Source organism: Hyperoodon ampullatus (assembly GCF_949752795.1).
Source record: "Hyperoodon ampullatus genome assembly, chromosome: X".
NCBI classification, from domain to species: Eukaryota; Metazoa; Chordata; class Mammalia; order Artiodactyla; family Ziphiidae; genus Hyperoodon; species Hyperoodon ampullatus.
Genome location: NC_136913.1, coordinates 83547300 through 83569165, shown reverse-complemented (window position 1 = coordinate 83569165; position 21866 = coordinate 83547300). Strand labels below are relative to the sequence as shown.

The 21866-nt window shown below is 35.9% G+C and overlaps 1 protein-coding gene across 1 annotated transcript in view; it reads right to left on the bottom strand.

The window, feature by feature from the left end:
* Window positions 1–21866, bottom strand: part of DIAPH2 (diaphanous related formin 2) — a gene marked incomplete at its 5' end in the record, with an annotated part of 895530 nt that overhangs the window by 310410 nt on the left and 563254 nt on the right. Inside the window, one exon of the mRNA XM_079728322.1 lies at window positions 1418–1544. Within this exon, the coding sequence (XP_079584448.1) occupies window positions 1418–1544 (127 nt within the window). The remainder of the gene's footprint in view (window positions 1–1417; window positions 1545–21866) is intronic.

Below are 21866 nucleotides of genomic sequence, written 5' to 3'. Positions count from 1 at the left end.
AATGTTGTATGCTGTCGTGTGGCCACAAGCCAACTATAGAAGAAAATGTTAAAAAGAACAAGGGAATTAGGAATTAAATTCAAATATGTGAGGCAAGAATCAAAATCAAAAGTTGAAAAATGTAGGTGGTGCTTCCAGCCACAGGACAATATAACAAATTTGAAAGAAAAGTCTAATCAGCAACAAAGTTAAATCTTCACATTAAATATCCTGATGTGGACAGTTATGTAATCCAAGGATATTTTTGAGGATTTCCTGCCACCAGTCACCCACAAACTTATGTTCCCAATATTCCTATTTATATAACTACTCACGATCACTAAAGGTCCACACAAAATACAGTATTAATTCATGAACCAAAAGAGTGAATATAAAAATTTTTTTTCACATAAACCTAAATTGCCATTCTCAAGTAATTCAAGTTCAGGACCATAACTTCCAAGTTGGGCAGGAAAGAAAGCATATCAGAGAAGAAAAAGGCAATAGATTTAACCTTGAAACAAGGTGACTGCCGTATAGTTGTTGAAGGAATTTACTTATTATCAGATAAAGAATTTACAGTATTTATTCCCTCTTGAGATATAAAATGGTGAATCAATCTGCAGTTCAAGATATTTATTTAAACCCAGAAGAGTAGGATATGGCTTTAACTTTTGAAAACCAAAAGAGAAAAAAAAATCAGCTCTAATGTAGTTTATCTTTAGACAACAGATTTAACATTAAACAATTCAAGCTAAATATCATTTCTCAAGTTTTCCTTTCATATATTTCTGTAATTTATATGAATACACTATATGTAAAATAGGGATTTAAAAACATTTAGGTAGCAGGCAATGCCTAGCGTTATACAGATAGTTATTACAAATTACTTAAATACATAATCTACTGATCAATTAATCTATCTGTTCATGCATGCATCCATTTTATTCTTTGTAACCTTTCAGTCTACTGATACCAGTTATCCTCTGATTGCCCTTGAAAATGCACATATCACCTCAGGAAATACCTGCACACACACATAAAAAGAAAAAAAGAAAAAAAAACCTCTGAGCAAAAAAATTCTTCTGTTGATCATTTCCTTTAAACAATAAGGAGATTCTTTGTTTTGTTTTAGGTCACATCAAGCCTCAAAAGACTTACCTTGCATATCTTGTGGGCCTTCAAATGAAATTCGTCTTTGAGAAATGGCATTTTTTCTTATATAATTGTTCCCTTGCCTACTCTAGGATTCAAAACGTCATGAACTAAAATTTATGCTGGTAATATAAAAACAGCCTATATACAAATATTTCCAAACTGTGAATAGAATGGTAAGTTTAGAACTAACCACAAGGTAAATAGGTATATGGACAGAAAGACAGACACACACACACACAGAAACTAACAAATAAACAAAGTGCTTAAATAAATAAAGGATATCGTCAGCTTTTCCACAAACTTATCACGTTGATTTTCTGTTTTGGGGAATTGCTTGATGTCACGTTCCAGATGAAGAATTTGTTGTTCCATTGCTGCAAGGTTGCTCTTGAGAATTTGAGCTGAAACTAAAGAACAATGTGCAAAGTGTTTAGAACATTTTTTTTACAACTAAAAGAAAACAGTATCAGTTCAAGTATTTTTTTAATGTGGAGAATAGTTCCATGAAATCAACTCACATTTTTCTGAATTACTACTCATAAAAATTCTACTCTCCATGAAATAAGTGAAAATGTGTAATATAATATACCAAATCATGTTTAATATGGCAACGTCATCATTTTATTCAGCCATTAGCTCAAATGAATCCATTTCTATTTAAATTTATTGATGGAATTCGTAATATTTCATTCTTTAAAATCTAATTTGAAGATTAAAGAGAAACTAAGGTTCAAAGAGATCCTATTTTATTAGTGCGTGTTCTTGGCTATATAAATGATTTAAAGTTAAATTACATAAAAGGATCAAATATTTTTCTCTTGTTGAAAGATCCTGATTTTTATAAACCAATATCTATGGTAAAAGTTCCTGACTTTAGTACTTTTCATACTCATAGAGAAATGATAAATAACTGTTGATACAGAGAATTTAGAGCAAACCAGAGCAAACATGTGTGTGCATACACACCCACAAAGCTTCAGTGAGCCCTCAAACACTAATGTTAGTTACTTTAATTACCCCTAACATTCTCTGCACTTTTCTTTTTCTCTCCTCATTGACAACCAATAATCTTAAGTATTGTATTCCAACTACTCTTAAATACGTGCACACTTTCCAGATCTCTCACAATGCTTTCTTTTTACAGAGGTACTTTTTTTTATTAAGCTTACACTAGTTTATAGATACCCTATTACTCTATGACTGCCAATTATGTATGAAGACACTTCTATCAATATCAATGGCATTTGGCAGGGTTCTAGTTGAAAAGGCAAGGTAACTATTAAAATTTGATAGGTAGCCCGTGACATTGTTTTTTTTTTTTTTTTTTTTTTTTTTTTTTTTTTGCGTATGCAGGCCTCTCATTGTTGTGGCCTCTCCCATTGCAGAGCACAGGCTACGGACGCGCAGGCTCAGCGGCCATGGCTCATGGGCCCAGTCGCTCCGCGGCATGTGGGATCTTCCCGGACCGGGGCACGAACCCATGTCCCCTGCATCGGCAGGCGGACCCTCAACCACTGCGCCACCAGGGAAGACCCCGTGACATTGATTTTTAAATCCAGGTCTCTGAAACAGTTCTTTTCATTAAAGGACCATGAAACAGAAATAGAATAATATTACAATTCTTTTTTTTTTAAAGTAAATTTCAGCCTCATTCAGAGGCATATCAGTATTACAATGAAAAATTCAAGAGACTGACAAAAATCAACCCCGTGGTAAATTTCAGCCAAAGTCTTCTGATACAAATTCATCACGCTGACACGTACACCTTTATAACTCAATGAGGAGAAATTGCTTAAATATACCTGGAAGTTCAAGAGACTGAAAATCAAACACCAACACTAAAGACAAATTATTTTTTTTTTCCTATTACTCTGTCAGTTCAAGTAGCTATGTCCAATTTAGTTCCATTTGTTTAGATCTGACAAGCTTGGAAATTATTCTTTATTGGAGAAGTCGAAGAGAGTCTTGTCCTGCCATAAATGTGCTAATGGCTCAGCAATCATTGCTTGCTTTATTTAAAAGATGAGTTTGCTGTGGAGGTAACCATTTTCTCTGACTTTAAAGCTGAACTTTTTCACTTGGGATTTTCCAGGAGGTTCTTGCTAATTATTCAAAGGGTTTCTTCTTTCCCACTTGCTTGACTGAAAAACTGAAGATATGAAGTTGACAAGTTGTTTATGTCATATAGGCTACACAGAAGAAATAAACTCATGACAACTTTCTGCAATAAACAAAATGTGCCCACAGGCGAGGTTTAAGTCACAATAGTAATCCTCCTGCTAAAAGCAATAGTAATTCCAGTAGTAAAAAAGGGGGTGATCATGAGGATTCTTCTGATTGTTCAACAGAGTAACAGCCTAATCAAGTTGCTATGCACACAAAAGTCTAGATAACTCAAATAACGAGACACTCTTTTTAATCCACTAAAATTGCTTTTACACTAAAGTTGAATTTTGAATAAAACAATGTTTTCTAGACATCTATCCTCCTCAGTTCCACCTGTCAAATCCTTAGTCCTCTGTAAATCCCTCTAGAGCTCTAGTCCAAATTCTCTACCATTTATAGACACTTCTATTTGTTTAAGTGATCTTCCACACACCACCTTCTGCTTTAAGTGAGAATTTTTTTTTCGTTTTTTGTATATGGAGTCTCTGCTATAAAACCTCATGCTACTTAATGGTAAGATCCCTACCTAGTACTTGGCTTTTCCCTCAGTACTTACCACACATGGTACTCAATAAAGGTTTGTTGAATGAATACGTATATTTCAAGAAATTTTGATTCAGATTTAAATGTTTTCCCACTTCTGCAACTGGATGTGCATGTAGAAGTTAGATACGACCAAAGTGATTGGAAGTTAGCATATCAATTATTATGTGAGTATGAAAGGAAGCAGAAAGTTGAAGGAGATGCTTAGACAAAGGGGAAAGTGAGAAACAGAGATAAGGAAGAGAAGTAAGGGACACTTTTTTTCAGCTTCTCTATTCTCCCTCTCTAATAATTTATTAACATTATGAATGAACGAAAGAAAATAAAGTACTGGAGATGTAAGAATCCAAGGATGTTAGCCCACATGCAAACTTATGGCTGCATTAAAAGTGCCCTGCACTTTGTTTAACGCTTTGTTGTCACCGTTTTGAAAGTCTTAGTAATTTTTTAAATGGGGCTCTGCAATTTCATTTTGCGCTAGGTCCCCCTAAACATGTAGTCAGTCCTGGTCTCCATGTAAGACAACTAAAGCAACTCCAACTTGGAAGAGTTGGTTAAAGGGGCTGGGAATTTCACCTGCTGGCTCCTTCTCATTTCTTATTCTCTCATTGGTGGAATTCTATTTCAAGGGGTGTTAATCTACGGTGTTGCATAAACTAGACCCACAACAGGGGTTTCACTCTATCCCTAAGTGGCTTACTTCGTTTTTGACAGTTGATATAATTAGAAAAATTTTATTTGCTTATAATCGAAACCAGCCTACTTGAACTCTTTTTACCCATTAGTCCTCATTTTGCCTTAAATCAACACTGCTCAAGTCTACTCCCTATTTTACAGGAAAGGTGTCACTTGCATCTTCTTAATCTGCCCAGCTTACAAACACCCGGTTCCTTCAACTAGACCTCCTAAGGTATAAGGGTTAGTCATTACTTATGCTCCTAAGTAATAACTAACATTTACTGAGTACTTACTATGTGCTAGATATTATTTTAAGTAGTTTTATGTATTAACTCTCACAAAAACTCTATGAGGTATATACTACTCTCAAGAAGGGGTATAGTATGAGCTAAATGATGTCTTGTCAGGAAATTGCAAATGTAAAGCAGTGTCTCTAGTTCTGGAAGGCCAACAACTTGAAATAAAATCTGGGAAAGGGGGTGGGGGGATAGATAAATTAGGAGGTTGGGATTAACATATACACACTACTATATATAAAATAGATCACCAACAAGGACCTACTGTATAGCACAGGGAACTATACTCAGTATCTTGTAATAACCTATAAGGGAAAAGAACCTGAAAAAGTACATACATATATATATATATATATATATATATATATATATATATATATATATATATATACACATATATATGTGTGTGTGTGTATAACTGAATCGCTGTGCTCTACACCTGAAACTAACACGATATTGTAAATCAACTATACTTCAATTAAAAAAATTTTTAAAAAATCTGTACCCATTGGCACAAGGGTATGTCACCTATACTTGGGGACAGGAGTCAGGGTCAACCTAGATTCTAACCTCTACCATATCCACTAATAGGTGGGTTACTTTGAGCCAGTCACTTAGCCTCTCTGGGTCTTCATTTCCCAATGTGCAAAATAAAGATAATAATACCTTCCTTAAGTGGTAGCCATTCAAGTTAAATAATTTGATTAATATAAAGTTTCTATCATTATAACAAGTACATAATAGGTAATCTATAAATATTCATTTCATATTCTACTATCCTTCCCACTATATTCTACCAACAGACAAATTCCTACTGTAAATGTGCCACCAAAAACTAAACAACAATTTAGATGTAATCTGAACAAAAAAAGCAGTCATTCCCTACCTGCTACCTCACTACGGCCTGATTTAATATCGGTCTTCTTTCTAATCAAGAGAACTAAACTTAGATTGGGTTCTCTTTTTGTAGGTTTTACAGGGTACGTGGAATTTTACGTCTGGGAGGCAGTGACAGTTATACTAATGAACAGCCAATTTATTAGAGATACAAGCAAGTTCCAAATTTAAAGAATATTTCTGGAAATTAAAATCTGTGCAGTATTATTTCTCTGGAGACATTTACAAGTTAGTTACTTTGCTTTTCTAGACATGTCTAAATCATAAGAGATTTTTTGTAAGTGTTATAAAGAATTAACATGTGTTTACCTGCCTGATTATTTGCCTTGAATACATTTGTTTTAATCTTAAGAGTTAGGAGACAATTTGATTATGTAACTAGTTAGATCCTAGCCTACATTTCTTCTAATATATCTTCAGGGTGTGTGTGTGCATGCGTGCGTGTGTGTGTGTGTGTGTGAAAGAGGGAGAGAAAGACAGAAATATATATATATATATATACACATATATATATATATATATATACATATATATTTACTGGAGGTGGTAGGGAGATGTAAGGCAGCTGGAGTTCCAAGAACATTTAAGTACCAGAGTGGGTTAGAAATGCTTGTCTACTGCATAGCCCCCACCTCAGGGTTTATTGTTGTGCCTGTCATTATATTAGTTCACTAATATAAATTAAGGAGTCTTTAGTGACAGGGCAAACATTTTCTATCTGAGTAAATTTCCACTACAAGCATTTTCAATGACTGATTAGTCAGTCTGGTGGCACTTTAACTTTTTTCACTAATTTCATTTTTTACATCTGCTACTGAATCACTGAATCTGAATTATAACACTAAAAAATTAAATTATAGCTATCAGGTTCTTTATTATAGCTTTCTTCCTTATACTCCATAAATAACCTTTTAAGCTTAGTACACTTTCTTGAGTTATACGTAGGTAGAAACCTTCCCCACGAATCTAATTTATCTGCTTACTTCAGTTGAAAAATATACATATAGTACTTCATTGCTGGCTTCAAGCAAATATAGGAGAGTGGCCTGATCTTTATTCAAAACATTTGAAATGACAGACTTGCTCCAATTCATAATTTGAAGAAAAGTAAAGTGTAAGAAAAATATTTTAAGTGAGATTTTTATATGGAAAGACTCTTCAATTACATAGTACCTAAGAGAACTGATATGCATTTAAGGAAAAAAAAATCACAGTACTCTGGTGACATTCTCCAGACCATGTGCAGAATGTGTAATTTTATGTAAATATAAAAGCTTTTCCAGCAACTTGAGGAATTTTTTCCTCTGAATTAAAAATTTCTATTAATTTTACCCATTGACAAAGTAACCCAGCACTTCTTGACATCTTTGCTCTAAGAAAGGCCAGGTAACAATTGACTCTTGCAAGTCTGTATGTGAATAGGCCCCAACCTGATTATAAGCACCCTGTAATTTTCTTTAACTGAATATATTTAGTTGAAGAATTACTATCAGCCGAGCGGCATAACATTAAAGTGACTCATCCAGAAAGCACATGTATAAAAGAAAAGGACATTACAAGCAGCCCAAACAATAGGCACAGTTGTATTCTTTCTCAAGTACATTTATAAGTTAATAGTTTCATTTTATATGACTGTTATACACGAAAATGAAGCAAATGTGTTTATACAATAAAAATAGCAAAGGCTCAGTCAGCACTGTGGGCTTCTCAGGCCTTTAAAGAAAATAAGTGATAAATGGCACCCAAATAAGAAATTCCTCTAATTAAAAAAAAAATCTGTTAGAGAATGACTCATTCTTAGGAGAAAAAAAAATTGTTAAAAAGTCACCTTAACAGAAAACACAACTAGAGTCCTTACTAAATGAAATTTAAAAACGTATGTCCTCAATGTGTGTTCACAAGAGCCATCCATCACTTGCCCCTGGAACACGTGCGTTTGGGTATAAGGTGCAGTTTTTCTCAGTCGGATCCATAATACGGCCTGAACTGATGCTGAGAGCAGAGGAACATCCATAACAAAACATGAAAACTACTTTATAAACCATATACATGTTTAACTCGAAAAGCTTCACTAAGTATATTTCACTGTCTGGGTTCATACATTTGTACGAGATCTCAGCCTGTAAGCCTCAGTCTGAATGCATTTTTTTTAAAGAAAGAAGTGGAGCCTTCTAACGAAAAGAAAAGTCAAAACAAACAAACAACCTTGCTAATAACTATGGAAGGTATGGTGAAAGGATAGCCGGGGTAAAGGAGGAGAGAAGAAAAGTTTAAAACCCTCTGAATCATGATTTGCAACCCCAAATTCTGTAGCCTGACCACCGACCCACTAGCACTGGACAGCCAAGCTGCCTGTGAAGCATCGAGTTCTTTCACCTGCTGTCTCTTCTCCAACTGTTATTCTGCCTGCAGCAAATACTATGTGTGAATTTTTAAATCAAAGACTAAAAAACAAACTAAAATCTCTTACTCTTGTTAACAGTCTTAGTTCAAGGCCAGGATTGGGAAGAACAGGTGCAAGCTGAAGCTTCTATAAAGCAATGCTAGATGTAGTCTTGTTGGAATAATTTGTTCTCATTATGAAGAATCTTTTTTAAAGCTCATTTGTTTTTCTTATAGTAAAAGATCTCTCACTCACCCACATCACAAACTGGAATAATTTTAATGGGTCAAGTCATGTCTTTATTTTTTATTTATTTTATTTTTTTGCGGTATGCGGGCCTCTCACTGTGGTGGCCTCTCCCGTTGTGGAGCACAGGCTCCGGACGCGCAGGCTCAGCGGCCATGGCTCATGGGCCCAGTCGTTCCGCAGCATGTGGGATCTTCCCAGACCGGGGCACAAACCCGTGTCCCCTGCATCGGCAGGCGGACTCTCAACCACTGCACCACCAGGGAAGTCCCTAAGTCATGTCTTTATTGAGTTGAGGCTGGGCTATACTGACTTGTCCTCCCTTGGAGATTTTATGTAAGTGGCTGGAATGGTATTCTCCTTAGCAAAAAAGCTTGCTAGAACCTTCAGATATTGATAAATCCTTTATGGCAATCCTATATTAAAGTCTTCACTTGTCAAGTCTATGTAATGCATTTTTCTTTTGCTTGTAATCAGAACACAAGTGGTAAAAAGGACCCTTATGAAAGGAGGCTACTTAATATTACCTATAACAGGAGGCCTTAAAACTAAATTAGTGAAATTATGGAAAAATATGTAAAATGTAGACTTGTTGACTAAAGACTAGAAAGGACAAAAATCTTACAAACTCTGAAATTACATCTTTGTAAATTTTGGAATTTTGAGTCCATGTTTATGTATGCATTTAGTTTTGAGCTATAATAATTACTGAAAAAAATCACACAGAAAAAACATGTGAAAAACAACTATATTCAATGTTGTCAAAGTTCTGATAAACCAGCTGTGAGAAATGAGCACTGTTTTTTTTTTTTTTTCACATCAAAACAACTACGGCTTCTTGAAAAAGCATTCACAAATGTTCTCATCCGAGGAACCACTTAATGGCAACTTTACTAACCCCCCTACTCCTGGTATATTATATCCTTAATAAGGTATAGAAAGATTATATTGATTGATAAACCATTTGAATACTTTCTTCCACGTGTTACTTGGCAAGAATTAAATACATGTAGGTAGCGTCATCATAAAGCTATAATGCAGGACTTCCCTGGTGGTCCAGTGGGTAAGACTCCATGCTCCCAATGCGGGGGGCCCAGGTTCAATCCCTGGTCGGGGAACTAGCTCTCGCATGCCGCAACTAAATAGTCCGCATGCTGGGTTTCCCTGGTGGCGCAGTGGTTAAGAATCCGCCTGCCAATGCAGGTGACATGGGTTCGAGCCCTGGGCTGGGAAGATCCAACATTCTGTGGAGCAACTAACCCTAGGCGCCACAACTACTGAACCTGCACTCTAGAGCCCATAAGCCACAACTACTGAGCCCACTCGCCACAGCTACTGAAGCCTGCGCGCCTAGAGCCCGTGCTCTGCAACAAGAGAAGCCACCGCAATGAGAAGCCCGCACACCACAACAAAGAGTACCCCCTGCTCACCGCAAGTAGAGAAAGCCTGTGCGCAGCAATGAAGACCCAATGCAGTCAAAAATAAATAAATAAAAATAGATTTAAAAAATAAAAAAAAATAAATAAAACTATAATTCTATATTAAAAGACTGTTAGCCTTCTTGAGTGTAACTTTTGTGACTATGGCCAAATTATCCAAGAAATGTATTTCTGAACTCACTCATCAGGGGAATCACTGGGACTGTACGATTTTGCAAGGTTATTCTTGCACTTGCCTGGGTTCTCCCGGAACAAGTCTAATGAGTGAAGTCCACAGATATGTACTTATATAAAGCCATCGACTTTCACCCAAACTGAATGCAGGTTGTCATGAGGTCAGTGTCAGTGCTGAGGTCATAATGCTGGAGTCATCAGAGTCCCTTCCACATTAGTGCTGCTTGAATTGGCAGTTCTGCCTGGCAGTAGGGTTACAGGTCAGATAAAAGAGGCTTGGGAAGGGTACAGTAAGGTTTGAGTTACGTTTTCCTTCTTCATTAACTGACTGTGGATACTAAAAGGATTACTATATGCCCCCAGATAAGAGATTGGCAGTGCAAACTAAACAAATTAGAGGATATAACTGTAATGATTTTCTAAGTTCCTCACCACTGAAATCAGTCCATAAATAAAGTGGGGCTTTATCTGGGTGTTATCATCTCATAAATCTACTATACCTTAAGTGTTTTTGCCTAATAACCTAACAACGGATTAAAAGAGGAAATGAGGTTCGAGGGGTAGGTGGGGCCTTTTAGGCCATGATAAGGACTTTAGGTTTCACCCTAAGAGTAATGGGAATGCACTGAAGGGCTTTAAGCAGGGGAGGCTGATGAAAATTACACTTTAAAAAAGATTGAACTCTGGCAGCTATGTGGAAAATGGAGGGAGGGGGTCAAGAATAGAAAAGGGGAGAAGAGTTAAGAAACAATGATTATGGTCTAGACAGGAGGTGATGGTGGCTTGGATTAGGGTGACCAAAGATGGTTGTGGTATGTAATTTAGACACAGAGCTGACTGGGCTTGGGGTGAATAAAACGTGAGTGGTAAGGAAGAAGGGATTGTTAAGAATGATTCCTGGGTTTCCGGCATGAACAAAGGAAACGGAGACATCAGGAGGGAGATTTTGGGGGAATATTCGTGGGTTTATTCAGCTTTGGACCAACTAAGTTTCAATTGTATGAAGCATCCAAGTTGAGATTGAAAATAGGAGGTTGGATATATGGATCTGGAGGTCAGAAGAGAGTTCTGAGCTGGATACAGGAAATAGGGAGGCATTTGTATACAGATCCAACTTCAGTTACATTGTTTCATTATATAATTTAGTGCAGTTAGTTTTCTGGCTGTATAAGTCTAGGTAATAATTCCTCATCCTTGACTCATTCCAAGTACAGACATTTCTAGATGTTGGGTAAGGTCATTCTCCTCTAGGCTATGCTTGTAATTTATTCCTATTTTTCCTCTTTCCTCTACTTTGCTGTGAGTTACTCTGAACTTTCATAGGTACCAGGGATATTCCTATTGTCCCCCCCCAAAAGTCTTGCTGTTATACTTCTCTTGAAACAAATATTGCTAATAACAACCACACAGCTAACTGCATTTGGAGGTGGGGGGGAGTACACAAAATCTAAAAGCTGCAGGCCTTTAAAGCACAGAGTCAAGAAAATATCTGCCTAAATTTCCTTAAAAGAAGGAGAAATCTGAAAGACTCGATTGTTTTTCCTTCACAGTGTACATAATTGATACATTAACACTGGTACAAGTGGAAGGGTTAAGGGTGGTTTAGCCAATATAAGACAAAGTAGGTTTCATCCTTCTTTGGTCCCTCTTTCCCACCAGCTCCACTTGAGGTATTCATGGCAAGCATGTCTTCTTCCTGTTTGTAGCTCTACAACCTTATTTTAGGGTATACACATTTCTAGCTTTCACTGTTGCTTGTTTTTCTTTGAGTGGTCATTGAAATTAATTGCAGAGTTTCTTATCAGTGAACTTTTTTTTTTTTTAAGGCTGACAGCAGTGATTACCTGTATTTTAATCAGAGTGGAACAATATAATTACCACTCCTGAGTGTACTGAGTAGAAAGGGATGCTGCACACATCTGCTTTAGTTCCCAGGTCAGTAACCCTGTTGCTGCCCTGGACGTGATAAAGTCCTTCTCTCCTTTATTTTTTTTAAAGGATCTATTTATTTATCCCTTTATTTTTATTTCTAAATTTTTAAAATTAATTTCACCTTCCATCAATTTCAAAAGATCCATCATTGTCCCTCCAGTTAGTCAGCGAGTTACATTTGCCACTGTAATCTCTATCCTTCAGTATTTGAAAATAAATGTTTAACAATTATGGTCCTTTTACCGAAATTATTTTGCCAATTTATAAAGGATTTGGAGGTCTTCTATGGAGCCAGTAATGGATAAGAAAACTCAAATAAGAATTCCACCCAAATGGTCATTACTTTCAACCTCAGTCAACTAGAAATTAATATTCATTATGTAGGTCTATCAATTTCCCACCAAAATCAAAACCACTATTTCAGTATTAAATATGGTTGGCTGCTAAAAGTTGCAGAATGACATTTTTTAACCTGTGATCACAGGAAATTCTAACCATGACACACAACCAGATGCCATGCTGGTAATACTTGCTGACAAAAGAGATTTAGCCCTGAACATCATACATGTTCTTCCAAAACAGTTTTTCTAGTAGCTCAAACTAGCCAAATGTTATAAAACATGTTTCAGCATTAAAATACTGTATTCAACCACAATTAACGCTAATTTACAGAATGTGGTAAAACACACGTAGCGGAGTGCCCAGCACTACGAGGTGCTGACTAGTGTCAGTAGAATTGGGATTGGAATCCGAAGGAACAATACATCTGACGAAGTAGTCCTCCTAGAATAGAAACACACCTCCAAATTAGTCAGCAATGGCGTCATAAAATCTGGTTCCACACTATGCCAGACTTATTCTTTAAAAACTAAAACCTGATTTTGCCACCACAATACTTAAAATCTTTCAGTATCCAATGGTGTGCTATGCTATGGTGGAGAAAAAAAGCATGGCCTTTGGAGTCAGACACACCTATTTCAAATTCTATATCCACTACTTATTATGCGATTCTGGGCAAGTTACTTCAACTTTATGAACCTTCGTTTCTTCATCAGTGAAATGGGGAAAACAATTCTAACCTTATAAGGTTGTCATAGTGATAAAGTGAAATGATGTAGACAGAGCTCTTATCATATAAACTAGCACCTTATAGAATTAGAAAGATGTTATTTCTTTTTGTGCTCCCCTCACATACAGGATCAATATGTATAAGGCCTTTAAATAGATGACTTCCATCTCCTCATCTCTCATTTTCATTTAAGGTCATTCTTCCACACTTAATGCTCCTGAACTGCCATCCTCAGCTTCTCTTTCATGTCTCCCTCCCTTGGTTCACATTTCTCTGCCTGGAATATCTTTCTGCTACCCTGGACTAATGAACTCCCATTCTTCTTCTTCTTTTTAAAGAATAAGCAACTTTTAATTATTTCTTTGTGGAAGTTTTAAGCATAGTTTTTGTTTTTACGAAAGTTATAAATGTACATAATTTATAGAGTCAAATCATTCTATAAAACTGGTTACGAAAATAGCACCTGCTGTCTCCTGCCCCCTATTTCCCACTCCCCAGAGGCACTTGCTTCCTTTTACTTGATTAAAAAAAATTTTTGCCCTCCATAATGGGGGGATAAAAGCAAATGTTACTACTTCTTATTTTATTGTATGTTTTTGTTTTTCCTTCTCAGCTTTATTGAAATATAATTGACCCATAGCATTATGTAAGTTTAAGTATACTGATGTGTTGATTTGACACATTTATATACTGCAAAATTATCACCACCATAGCTTTAGTTAACACCTCTATCCCGTCACATAATTATCATTTCTTTTTTGTGGTGAGAACATTTAAAATCTACTCTCTTAGCAACATTCAAGTATCTGATACAATATTATTAGTTATAGTCACTATGCTGTATAATAGATCCCCAGAACTGCTTAATCTAATAACTAGGAGTTTGTACCCTTTGACTAATATCTCCCAATTTATCCCACGCCACCCTGGTAACCATCACTCTACTCTCTTTCTCTGGAATTTCCATTCTGTTCAAGGTCAACTTGTCTATGGAGTTTTTCATGACATCTCTAGATGTAGTAACCCCATTCTCAGTGCTTCCATAGTACTTTTGATTCTTTTAAGGTTTTTTCATTGCATTCTAATAGTTTATACGGCTATTTCTCTCAAAAGAATTTTAGTTCCTTGAAAGCACAGTGAGGCTATCAAAAATATTTGCCTATTCTCAGCTTTTAACACTGTACCTGCCATACAGTGAGTGCTTAATACATTTTGTCTGAACTGAGACACCACGTTTCTTTTACCCAATTAGCAAACATGATTTTTAAAGTGTAGACTACTTTGTACTGCTGAGGGTACAGTTACAGAAACTCTTGTACAATGTAAACCGAAAAAAAAATCATAACTTTCCAAGAAAAGAATTAGAGTTAAGTGGCTTATAAATATTCTAACATTTGACACAGTAATACTAGTTGTTGTTAACTATCTTCAAAAAAAAAAAAAAAAAGCCTGAAAGAGAAGCCAGGCTTTTAGCCAAAGAAAATCATATGATCTTATATAAAATGACAATCTAGATGATCAGAGTTAAGGGAATAATTAAGTAAAAACTTTAGTACAATGATATGAATGATAATTATATAGCCAATAATGTGAAATTCACAAAAACTTTGTAATACATGTGATTTCTTTCATATTAATTGAAAAAAATCATCTTATGAAAGTTTATGTACAGTAGGATCTTAACTGTTTAATGCATTATGTTTTAATAATCTCTTTGTAAAAGAAAAGACACTCCCTAACTTTGAATGGTACCCCCATATCACTCATGTTCATTCTGAATTTTATAGGAGATACAATATTGGGACATAGGGTGAATCTGATAGTTAAGAAAGAAGGGAAAGAACCTTTTTAAGTGTATAGGGAGATTCTATGAAGCAACACCTACCCACCAAAAATCACTGGATATGTCTCAGGTCCTGAAGAAATGAACTACCTTAGAGGCACAAAGGATGTTTTAAATCTGTCATCTTCCATAAGACCCCCCCCCCCAAATTATCTGAACTTTGTCATGAAGAATTTTCAATCTATTCAAATATGTTCCTGAAAAGTCCCTCCACCCCTGTAAAAAGGGACTCATCAAATATACAAGGGAGGGCTACAGAAACCTTTGGGTAATTTAAATAGCAACTAGTTTTGAAAGCCATGCAAAGAAAAGCTGTCGAAAACCTTCATTCATCTACACAGATGGGAAAACATTCGGCAAAGTAAAGGTGAATAAAGAGCTCAGAGACTTTGAAGTATTCTGGAAAAAATATCTACAAGCACATACACACATAATCTGGTCAAAGGCCCTTCGGATTTTTCAAATGCCTCATGATCAGGTATGAAATCAGGGAAAGGAAAGTGAAAATAATTGTGAATACAAGCACCACAAGGTAATACCTTACGTATTGTATGTCCTCAAATATATAAATACATGTATAAATTGTTATTCCAGATCAAGAGTTGGCAAACTACTTGCACATAGGCCAAATCTGGCTCACTGCCTGTTTTTATATGGCCTGCAAGCTAAGAATGCTTTTTACATTTATAAGTGGTTGCAAAAAAATGAAAAAATAAAATTTGTGACACACGAAAATTGTATGAAATTCAAATTTAAGTGTCTATAAGTAAAGTTTTATAGGAACACGGCCATTGACACATTGCCTACGGCTGCAGAGCTGAGTCCTTGTGACATGGATGTTGTGTGGTCAGCAAAGCCCGAAATATTTAACTTCTGACTCTTGATGGGAAATGTCTGCTGACCTGTGTTCTATTTTTTTTAATTGAGATATAATTGACATATATCTTTGTATTAGTTTTAGGTGTACAATGCACTGATTGGATGTTTGTATATATTGTGAAATGATGACCACAATAAGTTTAGTAACATCCATCACCTCACACAGTTACAAAATTTTTGTGTGTGTGATGAGAAATTTTAAGATCTAGTCTCTTAGCAACTCTCAAATATATAACACAGCATCATAACTACAGTCACTTGCTATCCATTACATACCTCCCTAGAACTTGATTATCTTATAACTAGAAGTCTGTACCTTTCAACCACCTTCACCCATTTTGCTCACTCCTCACCCCTCACCTCTAGCAAACACCGTGAGCTCTAGATGAATAAAAGTACACTCTTGGGAGGGGCAACAGCAATTTCCTAGCCCAGATCGCTCATGAGGATATGGAGAAAGAGAGGAATCAAAAGTGATTGTCCATGTATATACAGCCAGGTCTCTGGATTTCTGGTTCCTCTTCCAATCACAATGCACCTGAGTCTCTTTACAACAACTATTTCCATCCTTCTGAGGATAAATGCATACTGTGAATTCCACAAGGTGCAGCTGATTATATAAGCTTATTCTGCCAAATGCATCAACAGAATAATTATTTAACAGCTAAAAAAAGCATTTTTTTATATAGCTAGCATAATACCACAGGCAGATAGGATCAAGGCACCTCTGGCAAAATTTGAAAAATCTTCAAATTAAGTAAAATATAACAGCAATAGGTGCATGCAGAAACTCAAAGCCAGGTCGTGTAAGCCAACCAATATAAGAGGAAAAATCAGCCATTATAAAGTAATATGATATGTAATCTCAATGGCCAAATGATCACTTGTCAAAGTAACACAGAGGGATGCAAATCAAATTCTCCAGTATTGTATCTTTACCTTATATTTCCTTTCAGACTTTTCTAAAGATCTAATAAATAATTGACCAAGAAGTATACTATATAACTGATCTATTTGTAGTTAACTTGGGCTTTAAAATGATAATCCAATACATTTTAGGAAGTTGACAAGTTACACATCCCAGTGTTACACACACATGCGTGCACGCACACACACACACACACACACACTCATTTTATTCTCATAACTACTCTGGGAGATATAACCTGTTATTATCCCTATTTACATATGAGAAATCTGAGGCAAAGGGAGACTAAATAATTTCCTCAAGGTTATATACATAGTAAGTGGCAGAACTAGTATGTGAAGTTATGTAGTCTAGTCTGTGCTTTTAACCAATATGCTCTACTGGCTCTTAGGAATAAGGAAAGGCAAGTTTTAGTTAAGCAGCATTTCCAAGTATGAGAAGTTATGTAGTCTAGTCTGTGCTTTTAACCAATATGCTCTACTGGCTCTTAGGAATAAGGAAAGGCAAGTTTTAGTTAAGCAGCATTTCCAAGTATGAGAAGTACAAGCGGAACTTGGTACGTGAAGTTCTTTTATGTCCCTAATTTAACACATGGTTATTTAGTGTCTGCTAAGGGCACAACATTGTAATATCAAAGGACAAGGACCTGAGAGAGGAGTAAAGCACAGTCCTACTATGCTCAGAGCTTGTAATTTTGTAAAGAGGTTAAAACAAGTACATACAAGGATGGATACATTGATGAGAGGTACCAGTCAGATTATAAGCGTTAAAGAGTGAGTAGGCACAGACATAGCAAACAAACTTATGGTTACCAAAGGGGAAAGAGGGGAAGGGATAAATTAGGAGTTTGGGATTAACAGATACACACTACTATAGATAAAACAGATAAACAACAAGGACCTATTGTATAGCACAGGGAACTATACTAAATATCTTGTAATAACCTATAATGGGAAACAATCTGAAAAATAATATATGTATATATATATATATACACATATGTATAAATGAATCACTTTTCTGTACACTTGAAACTAACACAACATATTAAATTAATTATACTTCAATAAAAAAAGTGAGCAGGAAGTAAGAAACTTTGGAAAGAGATGGAGGATGATGTATTCCTTGAGATATGTAACTGTAAATGAAAGGGGTAGTTTCCATCTTCTCAGTCAAGAGGGAGAAAAGGTGATCTTCTAGGCATACAGAGGATGGACTTGGGGGCTTGAGGAGAACAAACACAGTTTGGAATTGCTGTTGTGGGAGAACAAGAGAGGATTTGAGTTAAACGGAAATCGGTCGCTACTCCATTAGGAGCTCAATGTTAGAAATCATGGGATAGAAGATCCCATCAGGTGGACTGTATGACTTTTGTTATCTATGCAGGACTTGGAATTGGAACAGAGCAATAGGAATAGCCGGGTATGAATGACAGAAGACAAAAGGAGGGGGGCTTGAGGAAAAGTGTGAGATTCCAATGTGCTGGCAGTGTGTGCTAGAAATGTACAGGTCAGGTGATGTGGTGAGTGCAGCGAGAAGGGAACTGATAGACTGGAAGAAAAGAGAGAGGGTAAGGAAGGGTAAAGGTGAAGTCATAATGAGGCCAACAGACAAGCTTGAGAGGCGAGGGCTGTGTGAGGATGGCTGTGGGAATGAAAGGCACATTTCAAAGTATGGAATCCTGGAGGCAGCCATATTCTATGACAAAGGCTATTGTTTCCATGCTTTTGGGGGAGCTGAATTGGAGAGAAAAATTCATGGGGATGGAATCCAGGCCAAGGAACTTTGAGGCCAAGTGGTAGAATGGGATTCATTTTCAATGGCAGAGTCATCAACGTTCATTTCTTATTTTCTACTAAAGAGACATATTCATTTTCTTGTTTTTTATACTGCTTTTGTAGTTCTGTAATTTTCTTTCTTGGAGGATGTTTTTGTTTTGTTTCTTGTTTTGATGGAGTGTTATAGTTAGAAGGGAGTAGGAGAAGAACTCTGAGGAAGAGGATATGATTAGCATAAGGTGAAAATCAGATTTTAGCAGAGCAATATTTGATTATCTCTCCAGGGGAATGCAGATTAACAAAAACTGTGTTTTGGTTCATGGAATGACATGCACACAAACATCTTGAACAATCTTGTTTCCCATATTTTCAAAGCAGATAATATAAAAATAATTGGTAATTCTCTCAAAATGAGAATGGAGTGCTGCTGTAAAAATGTTTTTTAGTTATTTAAATTACACTGAATTCATAGTTACATAGATACACTGGGATATTTTTAACATGGTGCTATAAACTTGAGGGCTTTTTCTTTTTTAAAACATTTTTATAATGTGCATAGAGCTACAGTGAATTATTCTTAATTATATACATACTGTTTACTTGCCATAGTTTTTTTAAATGGCCACAGTTTTCAGACATGAATACATAATAGTAAAAAAAAAATAAAACAGTACATCCAGATGTTAAGAGATGAGTGAACTATTCCCTGAGTGCAATCCACATATGTTTTGTAAACCAATTAACTCATCTGGGCCTCTGGAGGGTACCAATAAGAACCCTTTCAAGAGTAATTTACTCAAGAAGCTTGAAGGAATTAATATGCCTCAAAATGTGTCCCCCAAAGCCCAGTAAACAGTCACTTTTGACCTCTGACCTAATGTATGGCATACTGCCTAAATGGATTTTTACTCAGTAAAACAGAGAGTAAATTCATAATGTACCTTTAGGATCCACTTTGATGAAATTCTAGTCTCACTTACAGTGGTCTTCAGGGAAGGTATAATAAATGTGGGGCAGCAGGATAACAACAAAAAGAAAGCTGGTCTTAGAAGACCCGAGTCCCACTTACTTTCTATATGACTGCATAAGACACATAAACCACTTTGAGTCTTTGTTTTCTCACCTGTAAAACACAAATGATACCACCTGCCTTGCTGACCTCATAGGGCGGTTATAAAGTTACAAATGAGTTGTGAAAACTCTTTGAAAACTGTGCTTGTGTCATAAAAAACTTGAGTTGATGGTGTTACGAGATGTTGATACAGGGAAATTGTAGTTGGCAGAAGGATGGGGCCAAAACAGCCCCCTAACTCTCTTTTCTATGTATAAAGGTAATATTTAGAAAGCAAGGCACAGTACATGAGATATATTTTTCATAGGAAACATTTCAGGAATATCTCTATTCTATGCCACAGATACTTGTATTCATTAGAATTCTATCAACTCATAAAATGGTTACTTTTAGGCCCAAAGTATAGGATATGAAATTTCTAGGTACCTGGAAAAATTATTTGAGGCCAATATTATCATGCTGATTCAACTCCAAATACAAATTCTCTTTCATTCTATAGAGCAATATGACTCTTCTTTCTAACTGTTACATTTGCTGCCTTCTATGCTTCTCCCTACCATGTAAATGGAAGTATTCCCAAGACCCTCTGCTCTTTTCTCTAAAAACTCTTCATCTTAAGGCATTGCTTTCACATCAAGGCTTTCATTATTGTATATAAGCTGAGGATTCCCAAATCTCTATATTCAAGCTCCTACCTCTTATTTGAAGAACAGTCTTCTCTTCTCACTTACCAACTAAACACATCCCATTGGGTGGTCCATGTCCTGGTAAGCAACATATCCAAACCTGGGCAATCACTTTCTGCCAGAAACCAAAATCTATTTCCAATTATCCTGTTTGCCACAATGGTACCACCATTCTTTCAGCTGCCATTTCTTAAAACCAGTGAGTTAGATTTTACTCTTTATCCTTTTTATTAACCACACCTAGCCAATTCTCGTCAATTGTTATTTTTCAATATGCCTTTTAGCATCCATCTTTGCCTTTCCATGGCAACTGCCACTTTTCTGAGACTCACATCACCCAAAGATTAGACTACTGCAACTGGTCTCCACACTTTCAATCCATCTCACAAATGCCTCCAGGGGAAAATGTGTTCTTCTTAGAACACTGATGTCACCATCACTCCTTGATTCTATGAGTTAAAATGAAAACTTTCAATTACATTTGAAGTCTCAAAAGCTACCAGAGGTTACCAAATGCAATTAGAAACTAATGAATATGACTAATATCCTGAACACAAATCAAGAGGTTTTTAGGATAGAAGGCATTAAAGTAACACAAATTAATAGAAGATTACCATGCTATCTCAGAGATAAACAATAGTCACAATATCCATGGTGGACATAAAATGAAACAGCTTCTGTAAACTTCATACACCAGCCTTATTGCCTCTGAGAATTAAAAATGCACTAGTGTCCTGACAAACACATGGACTCTGCTACACATAGACGGACAATGGTGCATCCATGTTATGTTGCTTTTCTCTCTGTGGAGTGGGTTACAAGCTATGGTTTAAATCAATTCTTTAAATATGCAAATCACATTTCATGCAGAGATCCCTCACTGATCTTGCAAAGACCAGCTCTTAGCTGCATTTTTAGCATGATGTACAGAGAGAAATCTCAATTTTGCCAAGATAATCTTGTTTTATTGCATTTATACAGTTTGCTCTTTGCAAATTGTTACTAGTGTCACTCTTTAATGAGTAGCGAGGTACAGGGATTCTAATTTTATTTGAGACTTTATTCATTTAGGGAGGAAATGTTCTATTACTTTTCAGAAATAGAAAAACTATGCCTTATTTACAGAATTGTAAACCGCTCATTTTCTTTTCTCCATTAGGAGAATATTGCTGCCTAATAAAGGGTATGATCTTAGAAAGAAAATAGTGATCATACACTAATGAGTAGTACTAGAACAACAAGGAAAGTTAGAAAACACTTTCTTTTTTTCACTTGTAAGACACTTCTTTTTGTCCTACTATACATCAACAGACTTCATTTTCTACATGAATTCTTTCCTCGTAAAAAAGAGTATTTTCAAATTTTCCACCATAAACACAGAATCCAGCATGTGACCCCAATCATTTTAGGATCATGTCCTCATATTATTTGTAGTCAAAAGCTCAAAATATTAGGCAGCAAAACTATCATTTTCTCCCTAAGATTTGCTTCAGGTACTTGCTGAATTTTCTAATATAAATTCGGGGGAGGACAAGATTTAAGAATATAAATAGTTTAAGGTTTTATACATTTGCCTAGGAATGACTTGGATATTAAAAAAACTGGATCTCAGTTTTGCAGTTAGTTTTATTTAACTATGCCTTATATTCACTAACATGAACGTAGCAAATGGGTTTGACTTTTTGATTATTGCCTCTACTTATGGGATCTAAAGAAGACT